Genomic DNA, 13,567 nt, shown 5'->3' with positions numbered 1-13,567 from the left:
TTTACCTTGATCATGATGGGGTACCCAGTGAATACTTACTTTTGATCCCTAACAAAAATTGTGATTATACACGAATCCCAAACTAACATGGTCTGTTAGGAACAAAGTTCCCTTGATTGAAATGCTATCTGCCGGGCATTGGTTTGAAATATACATCAAGTAGACGTCCTCCCATTTTCTGCAATCAATGTTTCCTGCTCCGTTCTGAAAAATTACGAAACTAACCACATAAATCAAACTGTAGGCAAAATGAGTCAAGAACAATTGATACTATCAATAACATGAAAGAAAAGCGCGGAGAGCCTTGTAGTAAGCTAAAAACTTACGTGCAATAACAAAAGTTACCTATTCGGCAACTAAAACGAAACTTTGGAAGACCAGTTTGTCAAACACCTAAACAAACATCTTTTTATCAAATACCTAAACATATTTTTTTCGTCAAACACACAAGCGAATTTGAGCAACATGACATCTTATTCATAATAAAAAACAGACAAAGAGAACTGACCAATGGTATGAGTAGATAAAACTTTGCAATAAAAGAGATTACTTAAAGCATTTTGATATAACTAATGTTGAGCTTACGTAATGCCTCTACTATGGCTGTAGTTTATAAGTCTTTATAACATTTCCAAATATTTGAAAGGAATTATCAGTGATGAACGAAAGTGCATACAAAATGTAAAATTCCTGAGAATGTTAAAACTGACGGATTCATATTTGTCTGTATATACAGTTAGCTTTCAACTAAATACTAACTACATTCATCTACCGAAATAGATATTCTCGTCAGACTACTACCGATTAACGCTTGATCTTTAGGATACAATACAGGAAAATATGCTACATTGATGTCTCGGTTCTAAAAATGCGTCATCTGTAGTAAGAGCAAAGCTTAATTTGTGAGTCCCATACAAACCCCCAACAACACATTTCATCATTACTTAAAGCAAAACATATTTGTAATAAACACCTCGTAAACAAATAAGAGGATTTAATAATAATAATAATAATAATAATAATAACAATAATAATAATGAAAGTTCAGGTCGTCAATGTCTTAGGTGGAAAATCTAAATACCAGCTTTCGATCCATGTTAATATGTAATTCCGATGGCTTCATTTAGTTGTATTGGTAATAACAAATGACATTAAAATCCATAAGTAGGACTTCACGACTAAAGCTAAGTTCCGCCGTTTTTAACTGGAGCTTGGAGACCCAACTCCACTGAAGTGCTAAAACCGAGCAAACCCAATATCATTGAATGTGGGAATATCGAGATATTCTAGAGTCACAAGGCTTCAGCAAAGAGGTTTCTTATGTTACTGTAGTGAAATAATGCTCCATATTATTACCATACGTTAATCGACAAGCAAACAAACCACCCGCGTTGATCATCTGACTAGACTGATTCATAGAAAAGGATTCAAACAAAATTTCACAATTTCGGTTGACATACATCCAAACAATGAAGCAAATATTTTCTAGAAACTCTATTCTTTAGGTCAAAAAGATAAACGTTAAAACTCTACACTTTTCAGCGGTTCGAATATTCTCTGACTAGAAGTTAAGTAGATCCAAACGGTTATTAACCAAATAGGGGAAGTTTTCGATCAGCAAGCTTCCAGGTCCATCTAGCATTTACAGGTCATTAGTTATATAAGACGGATAGCCAGATGTATAAGAGCACGTCGAGAGCAGAAATAGCATGTTTAGGGGTTGGGAGCTACAGAGTTATCAATTAGTGACTGAAAATACTGTAGTTAGTACCCAGTTCGTAAAGTCACAGCATAATATGCACCGGAAAACATTAGGCAGAGGAAAAACTGAAGACGTGAACCTGATGTCAGACTCCAGAACTTGTCCTCCTCTCAATTTCACAAACACAATTTATCGACTTACTATGACCAGCATTCCTAAGTAGTCGAAACTGTTTTTCAGAAGTTAAGCAACTGAAAATTCAGTCGTCAGTAAGTGAAATCAATATATGTGTGAGATTACTGAGGTGTTTGCATCAATCAAAGATTCTCTAGGTACTCAATATATGCTAGATTTTGATTTCCGAGCAGAAGTGGTAATTCGTGCTCACCTTTTTCTACATGACTGTGGTGTTTGAATGAACTAATGATTCCTTTGTACTTGTTGAATGCTTGATTTCGAATTCCAAATACAGTACATTCGTTCGTGCTTATCTAGTAGTTCTTGATCTGATTACGTTATTTCTGGGATTCTTAGTTCGTACTATAATTAATTGACTCCTAATCATCATTTTGGCGTCGCGATTGAGCCTATGATGGAACGGTTGGACATACAGTCAGATTTTGATTATTTTGAGGATTATTTTGAAAGGTTCGAAATCTGGGCTATGACCAAGGAAGATCATGAGGATGTTAAGATTGTGGCACATTTCCTCACATTCATCGGAAAAGAAGCATATAGCTTATTAAAAACTCTGGCTTTACCGGAAAAGCCCATTTCGCTTCCTTATACAACTCTTAAGGATCTACTGATACACTATATTAAGTATACAAATTTCGAATGTGGTAAAGGAGGAAGATTTCGTAAAATGATTCGTGACGATATAAAAAATTCCACTACATTGCGTCATCCCAACCCAGTGCATACTCAAGGCTATGCAGATAATTCATTGAGGAGTTGAGATGCAGTTCACGAAGATGGGCACAAGTTTGGTCAATGTTTGTCCTGTGGCAAGTTCCACTCTCTTAATTCATGTAAATTTCGTAATTCTGAGTGTTTTGAGTGTGGTGATATTGGACATATTCAGTCACTTTGTAATACTACTGTTCATCATTTTGCAAATAATATTAAATCTTGTTATTCTGATTCTATTAAGTTGAGTATTTATAATGATGGTTTATCTTTATCAACGACTTAGAAAGACAGTGTAGACTTGTAGAGTGGAGTCGAGTCGCGGTTGACTATGAACACTACTACAAGAAGACTACATTCCAGTTAACCGATAAAATCCCCCTCAAGCCAAATATCAGAAGGCATTTGATGGCTGTAGTCGAGATGTTTTTGTTGGCGATCTCGTGGTATCGAAAGGATACCGAGATCGTGCCAAAAAAGTACAAGCGTGGTTACCGAGTGTAATCAAACACGTGCAAGGTCACAATCAATGGAGTAGTAAAAATATGGCTGTCTTTAGCACAGTTAAACAAACAAGCACAGTAAAACAATCACCAGTACAATTAGTTATAATAATGATTGTTTCCAAGAAATCAATCGCGTTCTCTTGATAAAAGTAGGTTACTACAAACTCATATAGCAGTTCAGGGTCGAATAAAACTCAGAATTCTCGCGAGACAATAGTTTCTAATCAGTCAACATATCAGATTCCTCATCTTATTGTACAAGATATGGGTTTCCCTAATGACTCACTTATTTCTGACGAAATTCTTTGCAAATCTGAGGTATATATGTTGAATGAACCTAGTCATGATCGAAAACCTGATGCAGTCTTGATAGATGCTGATTTTTCCAATGATCCTTTACTCTGCAATAATATTCTTAATAAATTGGAGGAAAGTATTTCAGAAAAGTCAAAGCTTGATGTCATGTTAAATATTATATGTCCTCATAATGCATTTGTTTCTTGTGGGAGACTTGTTCAATGCAAAGCACGAGTATAAAATGACCTCGATTTTGATAACAATTCAAATGATTTCATATCAGCTGTTGTTTATCCTTATCATGAAGTCACTTCTAATGTATACTCTAGTCAATGTAAGAAATATGTTTTAAATGAAGCCACATCATTCATAAATTGGGGATATAAAGATCCAACATTATTTCGTGGTGGAGGATAGTGCTGAAAAATCTATTGAAGAATGACACAGGTATTCACTGTTTGACAACGCTTCTACCAGTAAGCCCTTCTAATATATTTCGTTCCCACCCAGAGAAATCAAAAGACAGAGTCGAGGAGATCAGAAGAGTGTATTTGGCGATGACCAATATATCGGAATTCTCTGATCTAATCTGGCTAGCGATTGCGGTTGATGTTGAGCACGGCGTTACCACACGTGATCTGGTGTGGATGCATGACCGAGCGCCTTCAGCTAGATGAGTCCACTAAAACATATGGTCAGCATCCAATGTCGAAAACTTACAGAGCTATTTATTTTGGGGATTTATTTACCGCTACAGATCACTCCCCCTCTAGTGGGACAGTGACGACCCTAAGACGTGGCCAGCCAGAAGTTTAAACCCAACGAGTTTGTCGTTGGTAAACACTCTTCTGATAGCTTACTAAGTGTAGCAGCGTCTGGTCGTCTTTCCTTACTATATGGGACCGAGGTACAACATAGTAACAAAAGAAAAAGTTACAACGAAAATTTCAACTCCTCGTAAACTGCATCGTTCTTTTCAAGCCGTCCTGGAAAAGAAAAAAGAAAGTGTAGGTGCATGTCGAAATATACTAATATGTTCGTGTAGGAGGTTAGATCCATGTTCATTGAAGAGGATGAAGGATCCATGAATTCTCCTGGAAGTCGAAGTGTCGTTCCATAAACGAGTTGAGACGCAGTGTATACAATGTCAGCTTTCACTGCATTGCGGATACCTAGTAAGACGAGTGGAAGAGCGTCCGTCCACTGTGAAACGTTTGCAGCTGAAAGTGAAGCTTTCAGTTGTCGGTGAAAACGTTCTACCAACCCGTTTGCTTGTGGATGGTAGGCCGTCGTTCGGAAGCGAGTGATTCCTAAAAGTGTGGTCAGACGACGGAAAAGTTCAGATTCAAACTGACGTCCGCGGTCTGTAGTGATGGTTAAAGGGCAACCAAAGTTTGCTACCCATCGTTCGACGAAGGCGCCAGCTACTGTTTCAGCAGTGATATCCTTGATAGGTACTGCTTCTGGCTATCGAGTGAAACGGTCTACGCAGGTTAAGAGGTAAGAGTATCCATTTGAATCTGGTAAAGGTCCTACCAAATCCAGATGAACATGGTCGAAACGAGCATCGGGAGTTTTAAATGAGCCTAAGGGACATTTATTGTGTCTGATAACCTTAGATTTTTGGCAGCTTACACAGGAGCGTGCCCACTCCATCACGTCTTTATTCATGTCAGGCCAACAAAACCGTTCTGCTATAAGCTTGATGGTTGCACGAACAGCTGGATGAGAAAGATTGTGCAATGTATTGAAGACATTGCGTCGATAACGTTTCGGCACGATTGGTCGATCCCTACTTGAAGATGTGTCACACAGTAAGGTTTCCTTACCTGTTCCCATCTGTTTGATGCGTAGTTTAAGTGTTGTGGACGATGACTCGTGATAAAGATCAGTGTCTTCTTTTTGAAGCTGGGCGAGTTTAAGAAGGTCGATTCCTTGGAAACTGTTCAAGGAAGTTATGCGAGATAAGGCGTCTGCAACTACATTGTTCGCTCCAGAGATGTGTTGAACGTCTGAAGTAAACTGCGAAATGTAGTCCAGTTGTCGAGACTCACGAAGAGAGTACTTGGTTCTAATTCTAGATATTAATGACTTCATTACAAAATCGACACGCTGACTGTATACAATTTCAGGACCCAGGTGAGTCTGTTCCGATTTCAGTTGTTAATTCTAATACTAATAAGTACATTCTAGATAATACAGAGTTTTTATTCAATACAATGTCGGACAGACTCAGGATGAACTTAAGAAGAAGACGTACAACCTATTGCAGACACTTATACCCCAATTTAAGCTGTGGCGGATGTGGCGTTTGAATGAACTAGTGATTCTTTTGTACTTGTTGAATACTTGATTTCGAATTTCAAATACAGTACATTCGTTTGTGGTTATCTAGTACTTCTTGATCCTATTACGTTATTTCTGGTATTCTTAGTTCGTACTATAATTCAAATACTCCTGATTATCACACTGACCTAAATTGCTTTGTTTCGGCGATTCCTTGTTCGTATAATAATCTGAATACTACTAAGCATAACGATTACTTGAAAGTGATTTTCGAATTTTTTTTGTTTTTCGAGCTGAATGGTGACATGGAAAAGCATGAAATCAAATTCTGTCAAAACATTACGTTTCAGTGGATTTAAGGACTATCGTAATATGTCAATGTTTTTCTTGATAAATTTGGTTCGTGATGAATTTCGCTGCCATTTTTTTCCACAGTACAATTTTGCATATCATTTGTTCATTCGCACAGATTTTTCCGTGTCCACATTTATCTTGACAGTCTTTTATTGAAGTTGTTTTTAACGTGGTTTTTCAATGCCTATAAATCACCATGAATCCAAGATAATCAAGCGAGAAGAAAAAAATTATAGATGTAATAAATTAGTGATGCTTTTAATGGGGATTAATTGTTAATATTCGTTTTGGCGATCCAATCTGATTGAACACCATAGATAGATGTACAAACGTTTATCTCAATTAAAAAGTACAAAGTCAATAGGTTAGATGAGTGTATGACCAAACGATAAAAAAACTCAATTCAAGGAATATCAGCTTAACAGTTTACATATTTCAGTTGATTTTAGTTATTCTTGAACATGTCTAACCGCTCACTGTGGAGTAAAATGTTTGACTGTTACTCATATGTAAGTTTTCTTTAAGTAAATTCAGCTGAGAATGTAAACTTAATAAAAAACGTCCTGTGGCCCTCCATTCTGTTTCACGTTCTTCATTTGTTTGTCTCCTGAAAATAAACAGTTTATTTAATTATGAAGTATTGCTAAATATGTAAAAAATATATACAGATAGATGATGATTAAATACTGTACTAAAACACAGATTAATGAACGAAGAATATTCTCCTCGATAATTTCTCTTCAGGTTCCACAATTATATATCCAAATTAATAATAATCGGTCAGGTTTAAGGCAAATTACATCATTTAAAATTATAGTATGTAACTTAAGGATTGTCTGTAATGTAAAACAAAATAAAATCAGAATGGGGATTTATAGAGATTATAGTAGTTTTAAAAGTTGGATTTATGAGTCGATCTAAGGTAGATCGTGGATGTGCACTCCTAGAGAGTCCCATAATAGGACGAAATGGCCGTTCAGTACCTCCAAGTTTGCAATGGTAGTCTCGCTTAGATCGACTCATGAATTCAACTATTAAAATCAATTCGTCAGTGTTGGGGTGACTAATATGAAGTGTTAACTTGAATAATCTAAGGCTATCTACATATGTCTTCGGTGTATTAGCTAGCGTAGCGCATCTCAACATGCTAGATAAAAAAAGGGAATGAAGTGAAAGTTATAGCTTGAAATAAAATCCTCAATGAAAATTATGCTCTTACATATAGTATTTACTCACTAAATGAACGGAAATTACAAGATAATGCACACGTATTGAACATTCTGAGAAAGATGCACTACGACACTTATCCTATCCCACAATTTATCATCTGTTGTTTGGGTGTGTTACAGATAACTTTACTGTGAAGGTAAACAAAACTATTGGAAAAGGTATTATTTATCAAAGAAAATTGACCGTACAATCCAAGACATTACGAATAAACTGATTGTCTAAATGAAATTTCCTCCCGGAACTTAAATAACTGACCACTCACGATATTTGAACTGAACTATATTTTGTAACATATTAAATGAACAAACATTTAGAACCATACTACGATTGTCATCTGACCTCCATTTCGTTCGACGATTTTGAAACCATGTTTTCACTTGTACATCAGTCATTTTCAACAGGTTTGCTAGCTCATTCCTCTCAGTTGATGCCAAGTACTTTTGTTGACGAAACTTTTTTTCAAGTGTTGTCACCTGTTAACAAGTCAGAGAAAATAACCGAAAATAAAGTATTTATCTAAATTATACATAGTTGATTTGAGAAAAGAATGTGAAAAGTATAAACAATAATTAATATATACGTAAAGTTTTTAAATTAATTTATTTAAATAATGTTGGTTGCACTAAAATATGAATATGAAGTGAGTTGGAAATGTGAATTAATTAGTACTCAACTGGGGTTACTGATTCTAGAAACTAACCCAGTTCTAGTACCAGATTGTCCCATCCATCCTTTCAACTGATGTTCCTATTTATTCGGATAACCCGTGAAACTTTCAAGCGAAGTGTATCAAAAAATTTACATCTTTCGAATCTAGTTGAAAAGGCACTAAAACTTTACTTCAGCAATGATTTATACTATTAGCGGATAGTTTGAACAAAACACCACCAAATTTCAACTTTTTTGGAAGTTTACAATGATTAGGTTGCCTAGAACAATAATGAAAGCGCTTTTATTAAATTATTGAGCCCAAATTATATTATTGAAATGTGTAGAACATCTTTGTCAGCATTTGATAACATCGTATTCTAGAAGAAGAAGCTACATTTCTCATAACAAGAAAACTTAAGCCTCGAAATTCCCCATAAATTACAATGAAAACTTTAAAAAGCTGTTCTTACACAAAATAAAAACATACGGTCAGTGAAATGACACGAACCTTAAGGATATTAAAATCACATTTTAAAATGCATTTATGTATATTTTGAAATAGGTTTTTTAAAACTCCCATTTTAGCCGCCTTTAGCTGTGACTCATCGACCAGCAAAACCATGACCAATTATTTTAATACTTCAAGTTTTATGTGTTAACAGAAACCTTTGAAATCAGTTTCCAGTCCTGAGCAATCAAGCAAGTGTATACTATGTTAAACTTCACTAATCAAAGTAGTTGGAAGACGTTTATCACCTTGTCTTGTAAACTGTTATGTTGAAATCCTTAACAAAGTAACAATAATAAGAACCAGCTGTGAAAATCCGTGAAGTACGGTTATCAGTTATGCTTCCAAACGGATGTTAATATGAAAGTGTCCTAGTTGCGAGGATAAGAATTGAAGTAAATATTACTAATACTGAGATACGCTGACCAATCAGAGTATTAATCATTCTCATTCTTGTCTAATTGTTAATGAACTGATCTAATTTTTCCAATTTCCAATATAGTCACTAGTCTAAGTGGCTCAACAAATAATACACCAAGTTTAGCTGTTTAGGTGTTGAAAGCAAAAATAGGAAGTCTTGTTGTAATTCATCCTTAACTGGTCAGGCTTGTCCAAATAAAAACAAATAGGATATGGGTTTAATAAGAACTACTGATCAATTTCATGTATAAGCATATGTATTCCAATAATTGTCAGTATTTCCACTGAAAAATAATCTCAGGAACTCTTTCAACAAATTTAACGCGTTATAGTTCTTATGTGTTATGTAGTGAATGTAAGTTATCATTATATTGGTTTTCTACATTCACAAATGTGTCTGTGTACAGAAATGTGTTTAAGACGAATTGTCAAAGTAGGTATACTAGAGTGCACAACATTATAATACACAAGTTTAGGCTATGTATGCACTTATAAAAACATAACTTCCTAAAAATGATCTCATTTTCTATGAATTGTCAAGGCAATTAAAAGTTATTTTATCAACAAAATAAAAATTTCACTTACTTGATATCTTGTGAATGATGCTCTTGGTTTTTTCCGTTTTCTAGGTATTCTACTCTGATAAGGATGTCCAATTCGTCTTGGCTCTACGTAAATATTATTAGATAAATTTAATATTCTTGACTCTAATGTTTGCAACAAACAAGAAATATATGCTCACAATGCAAAAACTGCAATGATAAACGTCCACTGATGTGGTTTCAAGATTACACACAATGCAGTGATGTACTGTGACCATCATATTTTGTATTAAACATTTCAATGATGCTTATTAATATTTACTTAATAACACTGGTTGGTGCATAATAAATTTGATACACAACTTAGTACATTATCCTATGAATAATAAGACATGGTTCATTGTCTTTAAATTTGAAGATATCGGACTTTTTAACTGCCACAGTAGTAGAATTTGTCTAATCTACACATTTCCTGTTACATTTATTTAACTCAATTTCTCTTAATACCCATGAAAATACAAGCCTATGGCAATTTAATCAAAATTTAGATACAATTATTTAACTATATATTGTTATTTAGATGTTTAGCAGTTCAATATCATACATAAACCATGCATAAGTAGGTAAAGATAAACTGTTATGGAATCGTTAATCTGTAAACCGAAATCAATTGACATGTTATGTGCTTTCAAAGTAGTTAGTCTTGCCAAGAATGATGGTGTAGGTTATTATATCTCAAAGGGCCGCCGATTAGAGGGAAGTGACTTATCGATCGGATCAAAGGATTCAGAATCTCGATAGACTATTCTGGTCCGTTGTCCCCGACTCAGCTAACTCGATCAAGAAGTCTTGGTAGGGCGTAGAAAGTGTATTCTAAAGGCAAACAGCAGATACCAAGTCAGGTCAAGCACATAAATCAAGCGCATTTATACAAATACTTACAATCGATATTGTCATAGTAAAATGTTTTTTAAACATTAATCAGTAAGTTCATCAATCGACAGGCATTCAAATATTTAATCGATAAGTTCGTCAATTGACTGCTACTAATCATTTAATCGACAAGTTCATCAATCGACAGGCATTCAAATATTTAATCGATAAGTTAATCAATATGATAAAATTACAAAATATGAGTTCTGGGGATCTATCGTCCCCAACATAGGGTTTACAATATCCTTTGGGGGGTATTTTTGACATGTACATTCTCTTTGTGTTGTGATTATTTTGATATATGGCCTATTTTAACTCTTGATGAATATGTTTTATTTTCCGGGACCAGAGAGTGAGTAATAAGTTCAATCAACTATTAAGCATGGAAGAAATTCTGGATATAATACTTTTGCATTATTACCTGACTTCGGTTGGACAACCATTTAAAACCAGGTACTCCTAGACAGTTATTTCGTTCTAGTACCCCATCAATCTCATCCAAAATCTCACTAGGGATCAAAACTAGGGTCTTCAGGGTTCGTGATGAGAAAGTAACTTTTAAGTTAATGGGTTGACATCCAGTGGTTTCAATTTTCAATTTTGATTAATCTTCAATATTGCATGATAATCATTTGGACTAAATTGTGATGGTCATGAGGACTGAACGTCCCGAGTTTGATCACTTACAAAAATAGTCAATAGAAAGGTAATTCTGAATATCACTGTAAAATCAAATGCCTTTAATTTTATATCTGATTTCACGCAGCTTTGATTGCAACCTAATACTATTAAAGAAAAAATTATTTAATAATTCGGTCCACATCAGTAACATTCATCACTGATTATGTTGTGATTTATAAGATTGTTCGATTACTCCTCCCTATGTATGTGTCCACACAAACATGTAAATTGGTAAATACAATGGTAAGTACAATGTATTTACATTGTATTTACCAATTTACATGTTTGTGTGGACACACATATATAGGGAGGAGTAATCGAACAATGCAATCAAGGGTCAATGAACATGTGCCCAGATGGCTTCAAAATCAGTGTGTGTCAAATGATCCGATCAATGTAGGAGGTAGAAAACCAAGTTCATCGATAGCAAAACACTTATAAGATTACCAACAAACTTTCAATTGAAATAATCCTTTAATTAGAACTAGACATCGTAAATTTTATCTGTTTAACACATAATACAACTTTCTTAATCATGATGAATTTGAGAATTTCTGCATGATATTAGATTTTGAACCTTAAGATTAATTTAATCGGCATTAATTTTAATTATAAGTGATTTATAAAAAATAATAAGATTTACAAATATCTGCTGTTACTATCGCTTATCACTATTAAGTAGAACTTAAGTTTGTTTTGATAATATGCTACCATAAAGTAAACAATATCGAATTCGACTTAAACACCCTCTTATGTAAGTAATTGAACCTGTGGATGAGATTCACTGTCATGATAAGATATAATGTTCATTGACTGCATTGCATTTTCATTTTATGAAACGGAAATAATGATACATTTAACTTACTATACATCACTTAGAAAATATTCAATACGAAATAAATTCACTTGGTATTGTTTACTTGAATCTTTCCATTGATGTTTAGGACTGCAATCGATCAGTCTCTTATTGGCATATGTGCATACTGTGCGGATTGCCTCGATATTGCCTTAAGTCACAAGCATTTTAAGCAAAGATGTATAGTGGCTAGGAATGGAATCCAGAACGCACGTTTCGTCCTACCCAGGACTCGTCAGTTGGATGTACCTACATATCAGAGTTGATATTCAGTATGGGACACGAACCCAGCAGCGTTCGCTTCAAACGCCATCGCTTTATCCACTTAGCTACTGAGTCCTGAATCCTAAACATCAATGGAAAGATTCAAATAAAACAACATCAACTGAATTTATAATTCTTAACATTGAGATTGAAATAATTTCAGAACCTACCAATAATATTATCTTTAGATAATTCATTTAAGATAACATTTGGATTATTAGTAAATATATGTGTTAAGTATTTCATAATTACAGGATTTGTTATATTATATTCTTCTATATATTTTGTTCTTATTTCATTCAATAATTGATTACTAATAGTTGAATATTTAAATGATTTTAATATATTGATAAATCGTTTAAATTGTGCGGAATTTAAAATGTGTTGAATATTTTTATCATTATTATGTGTTAATGATTCCAATGTTTGTTTTACATTAGAATCGATTAGAAACTCTTTGAATGTCGATGAATTCAATGAATGATCTGATGATGTCATTGAATAATTATGATTATGATTCGTTGAAATAGATGATGTAATTGTTGTGATAGGTAATATTATTTCATTCGATTTATGTATATCAGTGAATGTAATTTGTGTATTATAATTTGATCTCAATATTTCATTAATACTAAATTTATCTGACATTGTTTTAAAAAAACTATTACAAATGATTTAGATTTTATTCTTAAATTAAATCTTAATCTATAATATTTGAATATTGAAAATATTCTTTTCTTTTTCATACCCATTTTTATTGATATTTAATTGGATAACAGAATATATTTTAATGAGAAGAGTAAATGTAAACGGATTGTTATATGATTGGTTAAAATAATTTTTCGATGAAAAGAAAAAAATAAAGAATACAATTTGATCAGATGTAGTTAGATGATAATCGGTTGGATAGATAAATAATTTTCTATCAGATGGGTTTTGTGGATATTATAGTAATTTCAATGGTTAAGAACATGAGTCAGTTGAAGCTACACCACCGTGGAAAATCTGGAAGCACTGGACGGCCGTTTCGTCCGTTGGATGCCAGCTCAGTGGTCTAGTGGTTAAGTGCTCGCACGCGAAACCAGTAGGTCCTGAGTCCGAATCTCGCAGGGGCGAGGTCTTGGAAGCGCACTGCTGAGGAGTTTCACAATAGGACGAAACGGTCATCCAGTGCTTCCAAGTTTCCCATGGTGGTCTAGCTTCAACTGACTCATGATCTTAACCATTGAAATAATTTTCTACTGAATTGTAAATAAACCTTAGGAATAATAAACTATAAACCTATGAAACTCCTCCTTTTGAATATTATTTTGAATTAAATGTAAATTACAATCTGCCATACCGTATACTGTTTATTGGAATTTTTAAAACTTCTCTAACATTATTTAAATAAGGATCTATCTAAACAAAATGAAATTTGAGTACACA

At 33.9% G+C, this 13,567-nt stretch overlaps 2 protein-coding genes across 7 annotated transcripts in view; both read right to left on the bottom strand.

Moving 5' to 3' along the window:
• MS3_00004255 (uncharacterized protein) overlaps positions 1-1,424 on the bottom strand; it is a 45,316-nt gene extending 43,892 nt beyond the window's left edge. Inside the window, exons 1-3 of one of the 4 annotated variants that reach the window (XM_051212156.1) lie at positions 1,357-1,424; positions 88-204; positions 6-48 (exon numbers count right to left, since the gene is read on the bottom strand). In XM_051212156.1, the coding sequence (XP_051072307.1) occupies positions 6-48; positions 88-204; positions 1,357-1,359 (163 nt within the window). In that variant the 5' untranslated portion in view covers positions 1,360-1,424. Of the gene's footprint in view, positions 1-5 lie in introns of all 4 variants that reach the window. The other 3 variants (XM_051212158.1, XM_051212155.1, XM_051212157.1) reach the window with 3 other exon arrangements.
• Positions 1,425-6,293: 4,869 nt separating this feature from the next.
• Positions 6,294-12,787, bottom strand: TLX1_1 (T-cell leukemia homeobox protein 1; the record flags this gene model as incomplete). 3 transcript variants are annotated; one of them, XM_051218840.1, is made up of 4 exons in its annotated part: positions 6,294-6,661; positions 7,547-7,757; positions 9,449-9,531; positions 12,310-12,787. In XM_051218840.1, the coding sequence occupies 4 exons, from the start codon at positions 12,785-12,787 to the stop codon at positions 6,603-6,605; spliced, it is 831 nt and encodes a 276-aa protein (XP_051072305.1). In that variant the 3' UTR covers positions 6,294-6,602. The 3 variants fall into 3 exon arrangements, with proteins under 3 accessions (XP_051072305.1, XP_051072303.1, XP_051072304.1); XM_051218841.1 differs by having other exon boundaries at positions 7,607-7,757; XM_051218842.1 differs by having other exon boundaries at positions 7,624-7,757.
• Between the last annotated feature and the right edge of the window lie 780 nt (positions 12,788-13,567).

This window comes from Schistosoma haematobium, chromosome ZW (assembly GCF_000699445.3).
Source record: "Schistosoma haematobium chromosome ZW, whole genome shotgun sequence".
Lineage (NCBI taxonomy): Eukaryota > Metazoa > Platyhelminthes > Trematoda > Strigeidida > Schistosomatidae > Schistosoma > Schistosoma haematobium.
This window is presented reverse-complemented; position numbering and strand designations above follow the sequence as displayed.